Below are 19,696 nucleotides of genomic sequence, written 5' to 3' on the forward strand. Positions count from 1 at the left end.
GTAATGTCCTTATTTTCCATTAAACTGAGCCCTTGATATGACTGGTAACTACTGCTTACAATATTCTGAAGATTTGATAAGGGATATATATACCCAACACCTTCTGGACAATTCTTGCTTGTAAATATTTTATTACCATATTTGTCTCTCCCACATGGGGCTTGATTCTCCAACTCCCTGATTCACAGCTGCCTGGACTTAGGGAAAGATAGGACTGCACAGGGGCAGCCTTAATTTATGTTAGTAGCAAACATTGGGTGTAGCAAAGCTCTGCTCTGCCACTCTTCCTCCTCTCCTCCCTATGCTCTGCCCCTGGAATGCCCCCAATATGGTCCTTCCTCCCTCTTTATACCAGGAGATTGGTGGATGGATGGCTGACACAACAGGTGGCGGAGCTGCCTTTGCCAGATCTTTGCTAGTGGAGAGTTTCCTGACATAATAAGATGCTTGCTACAGAAATAGAATAAGAGTAGTAAGTGAGGCTATTTGGCCCATTTCAGATTTGTAAGAGAATTTCTACTTTTTTCTTTTTAAAGGGTCAGAGCTGTATAAATGCCAATCTACAATATCACCAGATTTATATTCATATCTATCCATATTAGTTGGTTGTCACAATTTCAGATACATCAGATATACAGTATCCATATTAAGGGGGCACATTGGTATGCCCCTCTAATATGGTTCTCTTGAACTTTCTTAGTTTCCAGTAAGTGAAATAACTGCTATAATGTCCATTTTTCAGATCCTTTCAGTCTGAGTGCTATGGTAGTATACATACCTTATTTGAATAAGGCGGCAATTATTTTACACATAAGGTATGTATTAATAGTCCACTAGTGCACATCGTGGTGTCTCTTAACGTTGTCTTTAACACCATGACTATTACTCATCATTGCAGATCATTTGTCAATTAGTAGTTTATGACTTGTATAGCTATTTCCACTCAATCAACAGCAAATGGATGCTTATTTTAATTATTTTCAGAAAAACATTTGCATGGTGGTATTGTACACATATTGCTTCAAAACTGTAACATTTCTCACACGATATTCCTCTACTAAATTACTGTCAGGCCTAATCTGATGAAGACATCTTTAAAAGGCAGAGTGGCCTGCAGAAATATCTTTTTAAATAGGTCTTTAAAAAAAACCAAAAAACCCAAACCCCAACTTACTAACAGACAGCCTGATTATTTTTTCTTCCCAATATTTCCTTTTAATTTAATGCTCAGTGAAAACAGAAACTGGCAAAGAGAAGCGCAAGTCGAAAAGCAATTAAGGGAGAAAAAAAGGCTTGTTTGGTTTCTCCCCTGGAAGAGGTGGATGACTCTTCTAGGAGGTGAGCCTCATAGCTTGAGAAATGATGCCATAAAACACACGTAGCTAAGGGGTCACCTCACCATTTAAATTCACGTCTCTCATACAGTGTTTGTACATCCCATCTGAAATGTATTTAATTACTGCAATAAAGTACCAAATTAGTATTTTTACATTGGCATTATTTCCCTTATACACTTGCCAATTTTGCCTTCGATAGTGTCACTACAATTTTATTATCATTCCTTATACTGAGACACATCAGCTTGGATGGCTTGCTGTCCCCTCAAGCTTGACATGGCCACAACCAAGAAGCTTCTCATTTAAATCCAGTCTACTACCCCATTCTTCATTAGGGTTGATAACAGTGCCATCCTCCTCATAATTTAGGGGTGCGGGGGAAGGGTGGAGGGAGAGTGGTTAAAATTTAACCCTTTCCTCTCCTTTTCACCTTCCATCTAGCATTGAACATGCACTGTTGCTTTTTAATCACATTTCTAAAAATTTCTTTCTATGCTGATTGCCAAATCATTCTTCCATGTCAGAATCAACTCTTGCCTTGAGTACTGCAATCTCTCTTGGGACCTTTTGATGCTAACCTGGCCCTCTACAGTCCATTCAAAATGCTGCTGTCAAAGTCACCTTTCGTACCAATGTCAGCAACATCACCAGCTCCCCACTGCACTATGCATCAACTTCAAACTTCTTATAGCCTTGTTTCAGAGACCCTACATCTCTGCCAGCAGCTCCTTTCATGTGCCTTTGTCCTCACTACTCCACCAGTGATGCCAGTCTTTATATACCTACCTCTATACCTACTCTGAGCCATGGAAGAAGGTATGGATATGTTTATGAACTTTATGCTTAGAAAGGCACCCCTTTACTTCATTCAAGTCTCTCTTACAGTATCAATTCTGTCAGCTCACCTATCCAAACTGATGGGGGTGGTATAAAAAAATTGTTACCAAAACCATTAAGATGTTCATGTTCTTTAACAAGAAACTACGTGATCTTATTAGCATCAATGTTGCCTTTCAATTAACCTTTTCCCTTATTTATGACCCTCACTGGGTTGTGTCATGGCTGGGCATGAGCTATTTGTTTTTACAAAGTACATACCACAGATTTTAGATGCTCAAGAAAATACTTATCAGTAATAATAAATGTCATTATTAATTTAAATAGTAACATTAGTCATCTAAACCAACTGAAAAAAAATTAAGGGCAGCCACTTGTAATATGTCAGAACAACAACTTCGTATTTGGAATATCCATACACAATTCAGCTCTGTTATGAAGACAATACACTGGGTTTCCTACTACAGCTGTGACTCTAATAATGACACCCATTTTAGCTCCTCATCTGGCTCATGAAACCTCCCTGCGCTGCCAGTCATTCTGTCAAGTATTATTATGATGAGTGCCAGTAATTACTCACTCAGTCACAATGAAGATAGCTGGCAGAGAGTGTTAAGCTAAGTGTTCTAAGATCAAATGTACCAGGGGTTTCCGATTCTCAGAAAGGGTTACTATTGTACTATGACAGGTTTCAGAGTAGCAGCCGTGTTAGTCTGTATCTGTAAAAAGAAAAGGAATACTTGTGGCACCCTAGAGACTAACAAATTTAATCTCCCCACTATATTTTCCACTGTATGCATCCGATGAAGTGAGCTGTAGCTCACGAAAGCTTATGCTTTAATAAATTTGCTAGTCTCTAAGGTGCCAAAAGTACTCCTTTTCTTTTTATTGTACTATGGGCATTTTCAAAATTTTCAATAATATTTAATTAAATGAACAAAAATAGACATTATATTGAAAAAGAACCCTAAGAAGTTGCTTACTGAATGAAGCATTATTCATTCTACTTAAGTCATTAAATGCTTGAGCCTCTGAAAAACAAAAACAAAAACAAAAACCAAAAAAAAACGTGTTTCATCATGAGGACTTTGGTGTACAGTCTCTTAAGACTCTATTCAAACTAAACTGGCTGACATCCAAGCTGTTCTATTCTTAATTCTTGACATGCCATGATGAATCTCTTCACTATTATACTGTTTTCAATACCACTTCATTTCTGTTGCAATCAATAAGAGAGTGGGAAAGAGGTGGAAAATATCTATTTATAGAACAATTGTTTAACTATGTGTTGATCCAATACTCACTGTTATATGATTGTAAATAAGCTGAGACCACCCAAAGAGATCCGCTAGTCTGTAGAAAGCTGCCAATTTACATCGCAATAACTTCTCCCCTTTCTCATAAGCAATGGAATCTGACCCTCTAAGGTCATTCACTGGTGTCACCATGCCAAGACCTGAAAAGGAAGAAGTAAAAGCATATGTAAATCATGTGCTCAATATCTCAGTTAATGTCCAACAATATTCTATCACATCTACTGTAGCTGTTCCTATAATGCTACTGACAGTTCACTGGACAACCAAAGAAGTCAAAAATTATTAGTTTCAAAAAGGGATATACCTCCACCAGCTAGACCTCTGATAATGAGCATTTTCTTTTCCCATGGATAGCCCATTTGGTAAATATTTGTTAAATACAGAAAGCATTATTCAGTTGTATTGCAGATTTATTAGTGACAGCATATTTTTCAATTAACACATCTAATTTAAAAGGGCTTTAATATAAACCAGGGTTTCTCAAACTGCATTGCACTGCGACCCCCTTCTGACAACAAAAATTACTACATGACCCCAGGAATGGGGACCGAAGACAAAGCCCCTCCGCTCCAGGCAGGGGGGCCAAAGCTGAATTCCTAACCCCGGCCTCCTGGGCTTCAACTCTGGGTGGGTGGGGGTTGTAACCTGAGCTTTTGGTTTCAGCCCCAGGCCCCAGCAAGTCTAATGCCAGCCCTGGTGACCCCATTAAAACTGTGTCACGACCCACTTTGGGGTCCCAACCCACAGTTTGAGAACTGCTGATATAAACAATATACACAAATAATTATTCTTTATAACACTCCAGCATTTACAAGTTACTTTAATTGATTTGTTTGTTTATTTTTACAGCATCCCTGTGAACAAAATGGGCTGGTATTTCAGCTTGTTCACAACATTGTCTCTTCATTTCAAAACTTCCTTAAAAATAATTCAAGTACCCATTACAAGTTATGGCATATCTTTACCACAAATGATCCCTGTGCACTCACTCATGTTTAATGCAGCCATTCCACCTTGAGGTGCCGCTGGGTAGACATTTGGTATATTTGTTGTCATGAAATCTGCAATCTGCTGTAAAGCCAACAAGCCTGTTGGGTTCTTTCCTTTCTTAAACTGTTCCTGGATCATGGATTCCAATTCTTCACAAAAGGCCTAGCAACAAAGTATTGGATATTGTTAAACATCACAAAATTGCAGAACCCTAACCAGCTAGATTGCTAGCCTCACACATTCCTTCCCTAGTATCTCCTCAGCACTCTTCACTCAGGGAAACACACTGCACACTCCCCGCCGCCCGTCAGCTGGTGGCAGACTTATTGGGCCTGTTTCTGTCACTTAAAAATGTTGCTCTCCGCAGTTCCAAGTGGTATGAGTTTTATCAGCCTTTGCAAACTAACAACTTCCCCCCTGCTCATGAAGAAGGATAATACAACATGTAAGACTGTTAGACATGAAGTAGAGAGCTGAAGCTTGCACGAAGGGGGAACAAACTGAAATAGGGGTATTAGTTGGGATCAATACAACAGGGTTGTTGCCTACCAGAAAGGCGACAACCCTAATTATGACATCACAAAACATGCATACCAATTCTTCTCAGAGAAGACATTTCACAAAAAGTGAGTCTTGTAACCCACTCATTTGCTATGCAAAGACTAAACTGCCGAAAGAAGAGAAAGCCATCTGAGCAAAGAGCAGATTTTAGTCAAGGACACATATTTAAGTACCATAATAAATTTAAATCAATCACTTTATCCTCTGGCTTCCCTTCTGGAAGCAAAGGGTATCAAAAATCTACTGAATATTTCACGAAGTAATGACATACGAGGAAAAGTTACAAGAGGAAAATATGTCTACCTTGGCTAAACAACAATTAAGAGTTGAAGTAATTACAAATATTTGTATTTAAAACATTAAAAAGCAAGGAGTAATTTAAAATGGAAAAAGGAAGTTAAAATAGGAGCAAACAGATCCAATTAAGTGAATATCAGAAAAGCATCTTCCTGAAGAGCATGGAACTGTCTCCCCAATAAAATGATGAAACTCTACTAATTGGGACAATGAAACTCGACTGGACACCACACTAGAAAATTATGCTTTAAGGACCACTCTTACATAGGCAAGGAGATCAAATAAGTCTTAGGCTACATCTACACTCTGTGGTTGGGGTGTGATTCCCCTACTCATGTATATATACTCATGCTAGCTCTCATCGAGCTAGCATGAGTATAAATAGCAGTGTAGCCACAGTAGCAAGGGTAACAGCAGTGGGGGCATGTAGCCTTAAACATCTCTAACTTCTGTTGAACATACTGTGTCACAGTGCAAAGTAACCAAAATCAGAATATATAACACTGAGGGAAAATATGGTATTTTCTTACTGGGCTTTGCAGAATCATGGAGACTCTCTTCTTTTGTTCCATCATGTTGAAATCTTGGCGCAGGTCAGGAGCCATATTCCTCTCTCGCAAGTACTCGGGGTTATTTTCATCAACTCGATCAAAATACCTTTCTTTGTGAGGTGCTGTTGTTGGGGGTGGTGAAGTCACCACCGTTGCACTGGAATCACCATTCATAGCAGAATTTTAAGGGTCCTAGGGAAAATCAAACCAGGAAAAAGGTTAGAACCTAGACTGATAATACACAAGTATTTACAAGACAGCAACACAGATCTGTATTCAAACATGTTCTTGGTTTCAGCACAGCACAAAATCAAAAACTAAATTAGTTTGGCTTCCACACTGCATAAGCCACAGTTTTATAGTATGCATGGAGGAAGCCAGGTATATTTTGTTAAATTAAAAAGTGCATAAAAAGTAGTATATACTCAGGCATATAATTTTGAAATAGTAAGGTGGAAAGTCAGACAAGACAGCTATTCAAATAGTCTCTTGGCTCTCTATGTAATAATTATGTTGTCTCTATGTAATTCAAATAGTCAATAGGCTCTCTATGTAATAATGCACCTTTAGTTATCCATTCAGTTTTCACATTTCCCACAGACAATACTAGAAGGATGGAGATCAGAATACGAAGTTTTCTAAAGTACAATAATGACACTTAGATATGCATATAAAGTGGTGCAAAATGACATGTAAGATTCAATATTCCCAACTTCAGCACTGAAATGGAATTACCAGGTTTTACTGACTACGTCAGTCCAAAATACGGTGAATTGTATAGTTAGACAGCAATATTTGGGAAGCATTTTTAAAAAGAGGTTTAAAGAAAAGTATAATGGTTTATATTTAACATATTAAATTTAGTTAACTGAAGACTACTTGGAGAAATTCTCTTACACTGCTGTCTCTCCAGAGTGCCCTGGTATTGTTAAAATTTAAATTTATAAGGATTTCTTTTAGCAGTATACGCTCTCACATTTTTACTTGCATTGCACCAGAGCGTTCACATATTAAAATACAAGATCTTAACAGCTAAAAAACCCAACAACATTATTTTACTATATATGCAAAAAGCAAACACCAAAATAAAACAAAGGTCAGATTAAGTAGCCCACAAGCAAGCTTTGTTTTAAATTATTTCTCATTTTTAAGCTGTGTTCCTATCAGAGTAAATTGCAAAGCTCCTTTTATCACTATTTTATAGCGGCTGATCTCTCACTTAATTACAGCCTTTTATACCAAAAGCTATTGCCCTAACTACATGGCCTGATTTTCAGAAGTACAAAGCTCCCACAAATACCACTGACGGCAATGGGAACTGCAAGAGCTCAGCTTTGAAGTCTCCAAAACTAACTCCCCTGATTTATTATATGAACATTATGTTTAGGATATGTCTATAAAAATATAAATAAGTGTTTCATACTTTTGGTACTCAAAGCAGTAAAAAATATATCATGTTTGCTAATACAACAGAATTAATTTGGTTTTTTATCTTGTGATTTACAATTCTGAAATGGATGTAAGAAGAGAAACCATATCAAAAGACATATATGTGAAAAAAAAGTTCTCGTGAAAAGCAAATACTACGTTTATTCTAAGTATGTTCTGATTAGAGCCCACTGCAGTATCAGAGTCCTTTTTTTGGAATTTGACACCAGAGAAAAAGAAATAGAGACTTATCCTAATACTGTGTATTATATTTGTAACGAATGGCGTTAAGCAAGGCTGCGTGCTCTCACCTATGCTATTTACCGTTCTTTTTGCTGCCACGGTGCTAGATTCTTTCAAAGACTGTGACCAGAGTATTTTCACGCAGTTCCACACAGATGGCAGTATCTTCAATCTCCAGTGTCTATGCTTGCACTAAAGTGATTGAATTGCTCATTTGGGAGTTCCTCTTCGCTAATGACTGTGCATGCATAGCAAATAGCACCAAAGATATACAGCATCTAATCAACCGCTTTTCTAGATTGGCAAAGTGATGTGGACTTTTTATCAGCTTCAAGAAAACCAAAGTACATTAGCAGCCTGTGGCAAAAAAAAAAAAAAAAAAAAAAAATGTATTCTTCCCCTGAAATAGCAATTCCTGACATTACTTAATGTGGTAGAAAAAAATTGCTATCTTGGCATCATTTTATCGAGTAATGCCATGATCAGTGATGAAAGTATGCAGCACATTTCTAAAGCTAGTCCTGTCTATGGCTGACTTTGTTGCTACCTTGTGAAATGACATTCAACTTCACATTAAAATTAGTTTCTATCGTGCAATCATGTTAAGTACTCTTGTCTACGATTGTGAAACATTGACACTATAGCAGGCACTAGAAGCAACTAGAGCGTTTTCACATGTGCTGTCTGCATCTCATCTGAATATCAAGTGGTCAGACAGGACACCAAACATTGAAGTCCTGGACCTGCGCTGCATGCCTAACTTTGAATTCTTACTCATACAAGTGTAACTTCGCTGGACTGGTCACCTTGTTCGCATGGATGATATACAACCCTCCAAAGCTGTCGTTTATGGGCACCTGAAAATGGGAGTACAGATGCTGGGAGGCCAACAAAAACACACTCAAAGCTCAGCTAACAGATGGCCAAGTTGACCTAAACACATGAGAAGCTGCTGCCGCCAATAGATCAGGATGGAGCAGACCTGTATAGAACAACAGAACCTGCATTCCTCCTGAAAACATGTTTCTTCCTGGAAGCCGTTCATTGATAAGAGGTTAAATAAGACCAACTTTGTATCACTTTTGAGGCTGTGCTTTCCAATCCCTGAACATCCAGCCTATTTGTCTGCATTATGTTGTCCCATCAAATTTAGACTACGTTTTTTTGGAGCAGAGACAAGGTTTTCCTTCATTTACCATACAGGACTGACAAATTGACATCACTTAATACACAAAGTAGTTTACTCATCGTTGTAAAATTGATTTTTGCTGAATAAGTCAGTATAATATGACCATATATTATAAATACATACAGCGTATGCAGGACTTGAAGACCCTTGCCCCTCAGAGTCGGTAGAAATTTTGCCCAAACAAATGGGGCCAGAGAGCAACTAGTGCCTTTCCCCTTGGGAGGAAAAGAAAAATGGAACCAAATAGCCATAGAACTGCTGCGCTATCTTGCTAAAGTCATCCCGTTCCCCCATTCTGATATCTAAGAATAGCATCTCTTTAGATCATAAAAGTGCCTGTTGGTATGTCATTGCCTAGAGACAGTAACAGGAAACCCAATATACAATTCAGATTTAAGAATCACATCTGGTCAGTTATACAGATCAATTCCAGGAAGAGATGGGAGAATGAGGGAGGAGGGCAACCCAGACACTACTAGTTTTTCAAGAGGGGATGATGCATAGTGCAGAGAGGCTTGAACTACTAGCTCTTCTGTAGGAAGGGAGGAACAGGGGAACAGAGCACTCCAAACACAGCATCTCCTTTATGAAGGCAGGAAGGAGCCAGGCCTAGAGCCACTCCTGCTTTCCCTAAAGGGAATAAAACAGAAAATAGGAAGTGATAGCACAGCTGCCACATACATACTTCTGTGGTTACTTCAGAAAGAGGTTGGGGGCATCTTGAACGGCTTCAGTGCCGAATGCTGCAAGAAGTGAAATGGTAAGGCGGAATTGGCTGCACTTGTCTGCAGGATTTACAGAACACACTTGTGACAGCAGTGGGTAGCATCTAGTGGAGAACTTCTTGCTCTTTTGGAGAGCTCCACTCTAACTCAAAAGGAGCCTGATAGTAACAATAAATCCCATCAGGCAGGTAACCTTTGAAGAGATATTTCAAGCCCACCTTTCACCAAGATCTCTTTCACGGTTCAGCCACAAAAAAAGCTGAACTTGTGACTTAGGAAAGAGCAGCCTTTAACTATTTTTGAACAGTAAGTCACCTTTGCCTGTGCAAACTAGGCAGAACTACAGGAGTTAAAGCAGAATGATTTATCAAGGCAGTTTTCTGTCTGTATTTGGTATCAATGACAAGTAACTCCCTCACTGCAGAGATACAGGGAATAAAGCAGAACCATCATTCCTTTCCAAAGAATTCTCTGCTCCACACATTACCCACAACCAGTTTTGCCTTCAGCTAAAAGTAAAAATCAGGCAGTTTGTTCAGTCTAAAACTTTGATTATTTTCCATATTCTCATTTCATATTGGTTTTGATATCCCTTGAACTAGTCACAGCATTTTTGCTTTGAGGTATATGTATTCTTGTAGAGCAAGTAGGTCTGAGCACACACACTTGTTAAAAACAAACACACACTAATTGCTTTAGGATACTTGACAGAGAAAAGAACAAACCACTCATCACTTCCCTGCTTTTGAGCAGAGTTCAATCATTCACTCTTAAAAGCTTAAAGTCTGATTGCTACTTTAAATTACCATTAGCACCTAAATTAAAGGTCTCCATAAATCAAACAAAGACATTTGTGCCAGCACAGTAAGTGTCGTCTTCCCCTGCCCTTAATCCAAGACACCCATCTCTCCTTGGAAGAATTTTTAAATCTTCTATGCCTTACAGCCTCAAATGAGAGATCCTCTCTCCTGTCCCACTTCCATGCTCGCTCTGTACTTCCCAGTAACCTTGTCCTAACATTCCTTCTCCCTTTCCATGTACTACTCTAGCTCACCCAGATCATGCCACCCTCTTCTGTGCACCACTCTGCTTACATCTGAACTGTACCTCTCAACTCCCTCCATCTTGTTCCATGCCCTGTTCCTATTCCATCACACTTTCTCTTTATGACATGTTATTTCATAATCCCAAAGAAGAAGGTAGATTGGACTAAAATGCACAAAACTGTACACGGTAAGTTAACATTTGGTGAGGACGACCAACCCTTTGGCCATTCCTCCTCCCACCCTCCCTTTCATGATTTTCTTGCCTCCCTTTTTTTGTTCCCCTACCTACACACTTGACTAAAATGCATCTCTTACATTTTATTTTGGAGACTACATTTAGACAGTTGCAGAACACTTTCCAGGCAGAAGCATTGGTCGTCAGGTGGCATTCATAAATTGAACATAGAGCTCCTACGTACCTCTGAAGCCAAGTGAATAATTTGTTTAACAAGTTTAAACTCCACTGTCCTAGTAAAAAAAAAAAAAAAGGGGGGGGGATTTCAACACTGGATAACTGGGTTCAGCAGTAACGTACAGTTAGGTCAGCAAAATAAAGCACAGTGCTTAACTAGATCAAAATTTACACTGCATTCTTGGACATCTACGAACCCAAATCATTATGGTCAAAATTCTGAAGAGAGTATCTAGTGATTTTTGCAGCCAACTTGAGACAATTTAAAGGGGGTTGGTTTTCAAAAGGTGAGTGCTCAGCACTTAATGAAAGGTGTCTCAAGTTGGGCACCCAAAATTACTACTCACTTTTGAATATCTTAGCCAATAGCACTTATGCCTTCAAACCATTATACAAACAGAAAGTACTTAATTCTCAACAACAGTGATAATGAGAAGAACAGACTGATTATTTTAAGGCCAAAAAGACAATTATAATCATCCAATCTGACCTCTTGCTTAACAGAGGCTACAGAATTTGACACAGGGATTCCTGCACTGAGCCCAATCACTTGTACATAGTTTCCCATCCTACAAAATAAAGTAAGGAACAGAGGTTAAGTGACCTGTCCATGGACACACAGGGGGCATACCAGAATTAGAAATGAAGAGGACCTACTAGTTCTGTTTGCAGTCTACATTCATATAAAAATAAAATATATGTTCTGAGTATATTCTTTAAGTATCAGACAACAGTTCCACTACAAGGTGAGGATTCTATATTAATTTAAGTCAATAATGCTTTTATTTATTGCAAAAAGGTTAATTCATCAATAGTTGAGATTATTAAGAGAGCAGAAGGTTAGCTGGCAGCTGATATTACTTGACATTGATTGTACGTCTGAAAAAACCTGAGTGCTGCAAATTAACTTTATGTTGGTTTAAACATTTCAGACCAGTCTTAGAGTTACAGAAATTCCACATTTTTTGCATAATGAACAAGAAGAATGAACAACAAAGAGTTACATCATTAAGGAAACCTTTTTAATAAAGTGTGAAGAGTGGAAAAAATAATTTGAAAAGGCAAGAACAGTACTATTAAACATAATAGCATAAAAACCTCATCATACCAGATTCTACTCTCAGTAGCTCTATTGAGAGTTTAGTCCCAAATTGATATACCTCCAAAGAGTAACCTTTGAAAACTATTCTGTATCCAGTACTAATTTATATTAGCTTTTAAAAAAATCTGAAACTCTTACTGCACTTCTGTGATATTTTCTATGTGGTTATTTCAAGGGGCGTATGAACCAACCTGCAATAACAGTCTTTCATTATTACTTCCACTTATTTCAAATTATTTTGAAAATTACACAGTGGTCAAAGCTGTTTTCAAAAGGTTCTCCTTTAATGTAAGGGATGCATCATTAGACACAACATTGATTCTGCTTCACTGTTTCCCTTTTGCATGAGACTGATGCCAGCCTGACAAGATAATATCAAAATGGGAATCTGGTATCTTGCTAAAGTCATTGTGTTCCCCCACTCTGATATCTAAGAATAGCATATCTTTGTATCATAAAAGTGCCAGGAAACCCAATACACAATTCAGATTTAAGTATCATATCTGGTAAGTTATATAGATCAATTTCAGTAGACCCAAGCCCACTGCACATTATTAGCATATATATGATTTCTAAGGTTCAATTTTCTTTACTTTGGCTAGTAATTAGAGCTAATAAAAGACTATTTTTCAATGCAATACTGGTCTGTTCCATTATGAAGGATGTCTGCCAACTCATTCATGGTACTTCCACTGACAATAAGGTAAGGATTTTTTAATCTGAAGCAAGCCAGAGAGATTTGACAAAACTTTACCGAATCCCTCACAATCTGGATTTGTTAACTTCATTAGGAAACACTCTCCTCCCCCCCGACCCCCCCCCCCCCCCCTTTTTTTTTTTTGGGAAGAGGAGTCTGACTGGAGGTCCAATCAGAACCCACATCAGATATGGAAATGAGATCATAAAGACAAGGAAGCAGTACAGGCTTTGCTTTGCTAGGCACATACATATTCATTCCGTGCCGCTGAATGTCCTGTGCTGATCCAAAAAGCTAAACAAGAATGGGCTTTCTAGATTTCCCCCAAAAATTAAGGCCTTGTCTACACTTAAAAGGTTTCCCACTATAGCTATACAAGCAAACCCTACTAGTGTACATATAGTTTAAGTGGGCAAAAAATTCCTTTTGCTGGTATTATACCAGTCCCCTGAACTGATATAACTGCATTAGGGTTGCCAATTTTGATTGGACATATTCCTGGAGATTTAATTACATGACATAATCTTTAATTAAAGATTAATCTGTAATTCCCGGAGATTCCAGGCCAATCCTGGAGGGTTGGCAACTCTAAACTGCATCTACACTTGGGCATTTGCAGACATATCTACGTTGGGGGGTGAGAGGGGGGAGAAGAATCAAACCATCAAATCCCTAGTTGACAGCTATATTGGGGGGAAAAATAAAGTGTAGATCAGGCTGAAGTGTTTTTGCAATTGGCTATTTCCAAGTAATTATATAAAGAAAATTACAGTGAACACCGCAGATTACAAAAAGTCATAACAAGTTACCTTAATTTACAGTAACAGTGAAGTGAAACAATCTATTCGACCACCCCTCTGGTAATCATGTACATATAAACATTAGAGACTTTCAAAGCAAACTACTAAATTCAGATGAAAAGTATATTTAACATACTATACATATATATAACCTAGCTTCAGAGTACAATAAAACTTTTGCTGGACACTAGTACAGGAAATGAGGAACTGCAGTGTTTATTGTACTTGTACTTAAAAGAGGGAGTTTTCTGTAAAATTCAAAGCAGTATCTGAAACCTTTTGGGGGGAGGGGCATTTTAAATTTATTTTTAAAAAGCAACAGCAATTCTTAGTTTCATTCCAAATTTAATCCCAAAGGGAAGTTTCGACACAGAGTTACATGTATGGTAGGAGGAAAGACTTTATCATGGAAATACCGTTACCCAAACCACAGCATTGTGTGCATCAACATCTAGAAACTTGGAAGAATATATCTTTCACACTGTCCAAGTTACTCAATACCTAACAAAGAAAACCATGTGCAAACATATTCTTTAACTACGTGTATTACAGGAATTCAGGAAATATACGTGGTTTCAAAATATTAAAGACATTTGACTCAGGTTAAATATGGTGAAAAAAAGTTTCACACACTAAAAAAGTAAGTCTATCAAATATAAAAGGTACATAAAAATGTAGTGAAATCTAGCAAAGTAAAATTTAATTGTGGTAATCAAGATGGCAGCTGGCAACACATTTCAGACCCCAAACTTTAATACTTCACACATTTTAAACTAGTGCCCAAGATAGGCGTTAGACTAAATTAGCCCTGGTTTACTGTTCCCTAAGGCATTTATTAGCCTATTGGAAATGTGTCAGTGATCTCAGTCCCCCTTCCTAGTGGGTAGGTGTCTACATTGCATACACAAATTGGAAATATTGGATCAGACCCTGCAGTTCCTTCTCAGGATTTCAGAAATCTGACACTGCAGTTTAGAAATGTCTTTAAAAAAGGCCTCAGCCAAGGCCAGACTGAGGGCAAGTGAAGAGCAAGTATAAAATGTATTTTTAATTCATTGGCTCCAATACTTCAGGATATCCAAGCTCAGTCAGTATACATGAAAGAGGCTATGGTCCTGTGGAAAAAATAGTATGGGTTCATATAATTAAAGACTGTACCATAATACATATAGAAAAGAGCTGAATTAAGGCTGCACAGGCAACTTTAAGCATTTCCTAACTTCTGAGTGCTTGACTTTGCAATTGTAATGTTCTTTTAATGTATTTTTGTATATAGTATATAATTACAGCTTTATCATATCTTACACTACCGCATTTTGATTACCTTACTTTTACCTCAGTGATTCCTACATATTTGCTCTTGCTCTTCTAAAAAAACTTTTTAGAAACACATTTATTCAATCATCTGCCCTAGAAAAATTAGCAAAACTAGTGTAGAAACAAGTTATTTATGATGTCCCATTAAAGTTTCCATCTTTTTCAACAAGTGTATTCTTCAGTGTGAACATTTTGGCAGTTTTTTCTTGGCATTTCAAATGTTTCCTGTTGAACTTCAAAAAGGAAAAGCTGGCACCATCTTAGGAAGCCCAAGAGCTAATAAAGCAAGTTCATGATCGGACTAGTTAGCAGGCAGAGAAGTCTTTAACATACCAGACAATAATTTTCCTTTTAGCCAAACAATCCTAGCTGACATTTCTTCTAAGCTTCCTCTTCCCTTTGTGTTCAACAGGAAGAGATTATTTCACAAGCAGGAACATTTATTGCTGTCCTTAGAATCCTAATAAAACTGGTTGTTTGTTTATTTGTACAAAACAGAATTGCTCACTTGAACTGGCACTAAATACAAATGTAATCTTCATGTTTGATACCAAAAGACATTGTGAATTCAAGACTGGACTCTTATATGGTTTATACCAAACACTATCAAAAGCTTAACTTGCCAGAGGTGATGCAGTTTATGGGTGGATTATTATGCCAGTCTTGGCGATAACCGGTTCTGGCAAGCAGAAAGATTAGAGAGACAGAGACAGAGAGGAAGAAAAGAGACAGAAAAACTGAGGCTAGTGGAGAAAAGCTAATTATACAAAGATTCACTTAAGCTACAGCATTTATAAACTCTATCAGCAAGTATTCCCCATTATCAGCCTGATCCAAAGCCCACTAAAGTCAGTAGGAGGACTTTAACCATATAGTATTAGAATGCATTACAAAATTACATGAAGATTAATATGGACAGGATCAAAGACTGAGATGCCACCAGCAAAAACACTGAAGTGGACACTGAGGTCTATAGTTTGTAACTGGTGTCCACACTGTGCATTGTCTCGCATCTTTCAGGAGTGTGCGAGATTACAGCATCTGCCAGCTGATGTTCTGAGATGGCTCAATGTAGACCACTGCTTCCAGGATAGATTGAAGGCTGGAAGATCCTGATTAAGCCCAACCCCAAAAAGGCTTGCAAGAGTTCAGGTGTCTTCAGAAGAGTCTGGAGGTCCTCATGAATTGGTAAGTTCAGGTAGGCCCTGGTTTGTTTGTACTCATAAGTTGTATGTGTCTCTCTCCGGATCTTTAGCGTGGGTACATGTTCTGGAGTGGGCAATCATTGAACAGGTGTTGATTTTAATGTTCCAGTTATAATTCTCACCATGATATTGAGCTGCATGTCCAGAGATTTGGTGAGCTGTCTGCTCAGACTGGTGAGCAATATTCAGTGATTGAGTACACCAGTGATAGAGTTGCTCCTCTAAGCGTGTGTGGGCATTGGAACCTCATGTTGTGCCTGTGAGTTTTCACGTGTTTATCTTTTTTCGCATCTTTTCCAGATTAGCATTAAAAGTCAAGCTTCTATCCAAAGATACACCCAAGATAGGATTCATTTCAGACCCACTGACTGCAAAAGGTAACATTAAGTGGTTCCTTGGTGGCTTTGTTGGTTGATAAAAAGCTATTACCAAGGTTTTGTAGGCATTGGGATGGAGCTTCCAGTTTTGAAATTATTCTGGCCATTATCTTCAGGTCAGTGGAGAAAATGTCACTGATGGTGGTGAGGTCTTTGCCTTGTACAGCAACAATGTGGTCACCACAAACGAACTTACATGAAACTGTGTCAGGCAAGTCACTAATGCAGATGCTGAATAGTGACGGAATCAACACAGATATTTGGGGTAAGTCACCACTGACCTCTGAACTGCCCATTCAACAGGAAGCGATATTTACAGTTGCTCAACATTATGGCGAGGAGTCACTTAGTACTACAGCATTTGATGACTCTTGATGTCTTGAGTAATAGCCCATATCTCCATACTGTAACACAGCCAGCAAAAATCAATCAACGCTGTTCCCATCTTTAGATTCCACTGGAAGCCAGTCTTGATGTAATTAGTAATGGCAAGAACCTGGTCGCAGTAACTTCATTCTGGTCTAAAACTGACCTATTCCTTTGGCAGGATGGCCTCAAAGATGGGGTAAGACAGGTAAGTAAAACTCTTTCCATTAATTTACAAGTTAGGGAGAAGAGTGATATTGGGCAATAGCTGGCAGAACCAGTTGGTGGTTTCCCTGTGTGAGGAGGGCAATCACTATCGCCTCCCACCAGCTTTTTGGGATCTTCCCCATCGAACGTATGGCGGCGCGTAGGTCTGCCAACCATGGTTGTCCCTTTGGCCCGAAATTCTTAAGGAATTACCAGCAGCTCTTCTACTTTTAGTGGCCATAAGGAACTAGTTTATTTCTTCTGTAGTTTATGGGGATGATAGTGGTGAAGTGGCAGGGCTTTGTTGGACACCTAGAAAAAGCTCTTTCTGAACCTTCTGACTAATCAGCTTGTCAGTTCTAGTCTATAAATTACAGAGAAGGTGTGAGGTGACAGCACTCACTGTCACTTTTGGTTGATTGTGTTTACTGAGTCAGCGGCTCCAAGCTTACAAAGGAGTGCCCAGCCTTTGCAAGTGGAATATGAAAAAAGTCAAGATCCTACACCATGTCTTTCCATTTCTTCAGGCAAGTAGAGTTCAATGTCTATTAGTCCTTTTGTTGTGTCTAGATCACCACTTTTCTCATATTTTTTGAAGACTAGCTGCTACCAAACAGAACAGACCTTGCAATAGCCATGAGGACTGTATCACAGAAACTTTGAGAAGAAAGTGAACAATGGCATCATAGTTTTCTGCGATCAGCTGGATAGGGTGCATCTTGTCTTCAACTTCTGTGGTACGTGCAGGCTACTATAAACCAGAACAAGAGAATTTCCTATTCTGATTATTTTTGGAGTAAGAATTACAATAGCCTTTAAAGTGGTTTGGTTAGGAAGGACACGTAAACAATGAAGCCTAAAAATCTGCTTCAAATTAGACAGGAAATTGCATTTAGAAAACTAGTACAGATCTATTTAGTAGCAGATAGCTATGGGCCTTTTGCCATGGAAAACCTGAAATTGCTCTTTGATTGCTAAAAACTAATAAAGATTTTTCTTTGCTCAATAAACCATGGATCACAGAAAAACATGGTCTGGAGAGGCATTTTTGTAAGTATGGAGTCATTTATTGGTACATTCTACAGAGTATGTCTAAGAAAAATAAGGTCTAACGTTTGAAACATGGCAGTAAAAATGACCTAAGAATACCTCAATTCCCAGCTGCCTTCTATTTTTCTGGTGTTCATTTCCATTAAAGGGCAAACTGCAGTGATTAGTATTTGGTACCTTTTATAGCCATATAAGTTACCAAATATGTCCCCTAGTACCCTCAGTTAGGAAAGGACTTTAGAACCACGTTTGAACATATTTCCAGCTAAACCAGTTTTTACATAGTTAAGTTAGAACATCTTTAAACATGCTTCTAAGATGGCTTGGCCTATCTACACTTGATGACCAGAGTGTAGAAACTGATTTAGTTGACATGTTTCAGAGTGGTAGCTGTGTTAGTCTGTATCAGCAAAAACAACGAGGGGTCTTTGTGGCACCTTAGAGACTAACAAATTTGTTCGGGCATAAGCTTTCGTGGGCTAAAACCCACTTCATCTCCCATCTTTTCATGTACCGTGTATATATACTTGCTACTATATTTTCCACTCCATGCATCTGATGAAGTGGGTTTTAGCCCACGAAAGCTTATGCCCACATAAATTGTTAGTCTTTAAGGCGCTACAAGGACCCCTCGTTGTTTTTGCTGATTTTGTTGAAACCAGTTAAACACAGCTGCTACTTAATCTGTTCAAAGTTCAGTACAGTTGAGAAGAGGCTCAGAATATGTATATAAGGCCAGATGCTATTCTTCACACACGCAGAGCAAACCAGCGCTAAAATGGGATAGGTGATTCCCCTCCACCCATCCATACTAACCAGGGATTGAAAAGAGTGCTACTTCCAAACTTCTGAAGGCAGGAGAGCTCTAGCCCCTCTGCCTGGATTGGACAAGTGCTATTCTCCAAGAACTCCCCTCCAATTTAGCCGAGAAAGCGAGGAATCTCCAGACAGGGAAATCTGAAGTGGGAACAACAGTATAAGCAAATGCCAGTTGAGGAATTTCCCCTCTACTTCCTAGGTCTTAGTGGAGCAAAACTGAACCTGACAGGAGAAGTGATATCCTATTTAGAAGTCCCTTATCTGCATCCTCTTCAGGAGGATGAGGATCCAGGATCTCTACCCCAGCAGCAAAGCTCTGCTCTCTGAGGAGAGAAAGGGCAGAGCAAGAGATTTCTCAGAACCAGCTAACTCTGTCCTGTATATGGCAAGAGAGAAAATAGATGACAGAGAGCCCTTCTTAGGCAGAAGTGAAGACAGACCTAGCTAGAATCCTAGGGTAAAAACACAATACAGACAGTTCCCTTTTCACTTACCAGAATACCAGTTAGGGAGAAGGAAGAGAATTCAGACAAAGAAGAAGGAAGGGATACCTTGATTTGGTTTTAGGAACTTCATGGTTAATGCAAGGCAATATGCATTTTTTAATATCCATGTTTGGTAAGAAATGTATTCCCAAGGCTCCTCCATGCTAAAAACCCAAGGAGACCACTTTGTCAACATCTGCAGGTAGGCTAGGTGACCTGGCTTCTATCTGTAATCATCAGAAGAGTTGTGAAACAGTGATAATAATACTGTGAGGGTTTGTCTTCCCTGCAGCATTAGTTTGAGTTACCGACACTGGAGTTAACTCCTCTCAAGTCAGC

General features: G+C 38.7%; 1 protein-coding gene across 48 annotated transcripts in view; it reads right to left on the reverse strand.

Moving 5' to 3' along the window:
- ADD1 (adducin 1) overlaps window positions 1-19,696 on the reverse strand; it is a 131,035-nt gene that overhangs the window by 57,059 nt on the left and 54,280 nt on the right. For 22 of the 48 annotated variants that reach the window (XM_037898184.2, XM_043544774.1, XM_043544743.1 and 19 more), the window contains 4 exons: window positions 7,629-7,917; window positions 5,869-6,081; window positions 4,480-4,642; window positions 3,479-3,630 (listed from right to left, as the gene is read on the reverse strand). In XM_037898184.2, coding sequence (XP_037754112.1) covers window positions 3,479-3,630; window positions 4,480-4,642; window positions 5,869-6,063 — 510 coding nt within the window. In that variant the 5' untranslated portion in view covers window positions 6,064-6,081; window positions 7,629-7,917. The remainder of the gene's footprint in view (window positions 1-3,478; window positions 3,631-4,479; window positions 4,643-5,868; window positions 6,082-7,628; window positions 7,918-19,696) is intronic. The other 26 variants (XM_043544759.1, XM_043544752.1, XM_043544764.1 and 23 more) reach the window with 2 other exon arrangements.

Source organism: Chelonia mydas, chromosome 4 (genome assembly GCF_015237465.2).
Source record: "Chelonia mydas isolate rCheMyd1 chromosome 4, rCheMyd1.pri.v2, whole genome shotgun sequence".
Lineage (NCBI taxonomy): Eukaryota > Metazoa > Chordata > Testudines > Cheloniidae > Chelonia > Chelonia mydas.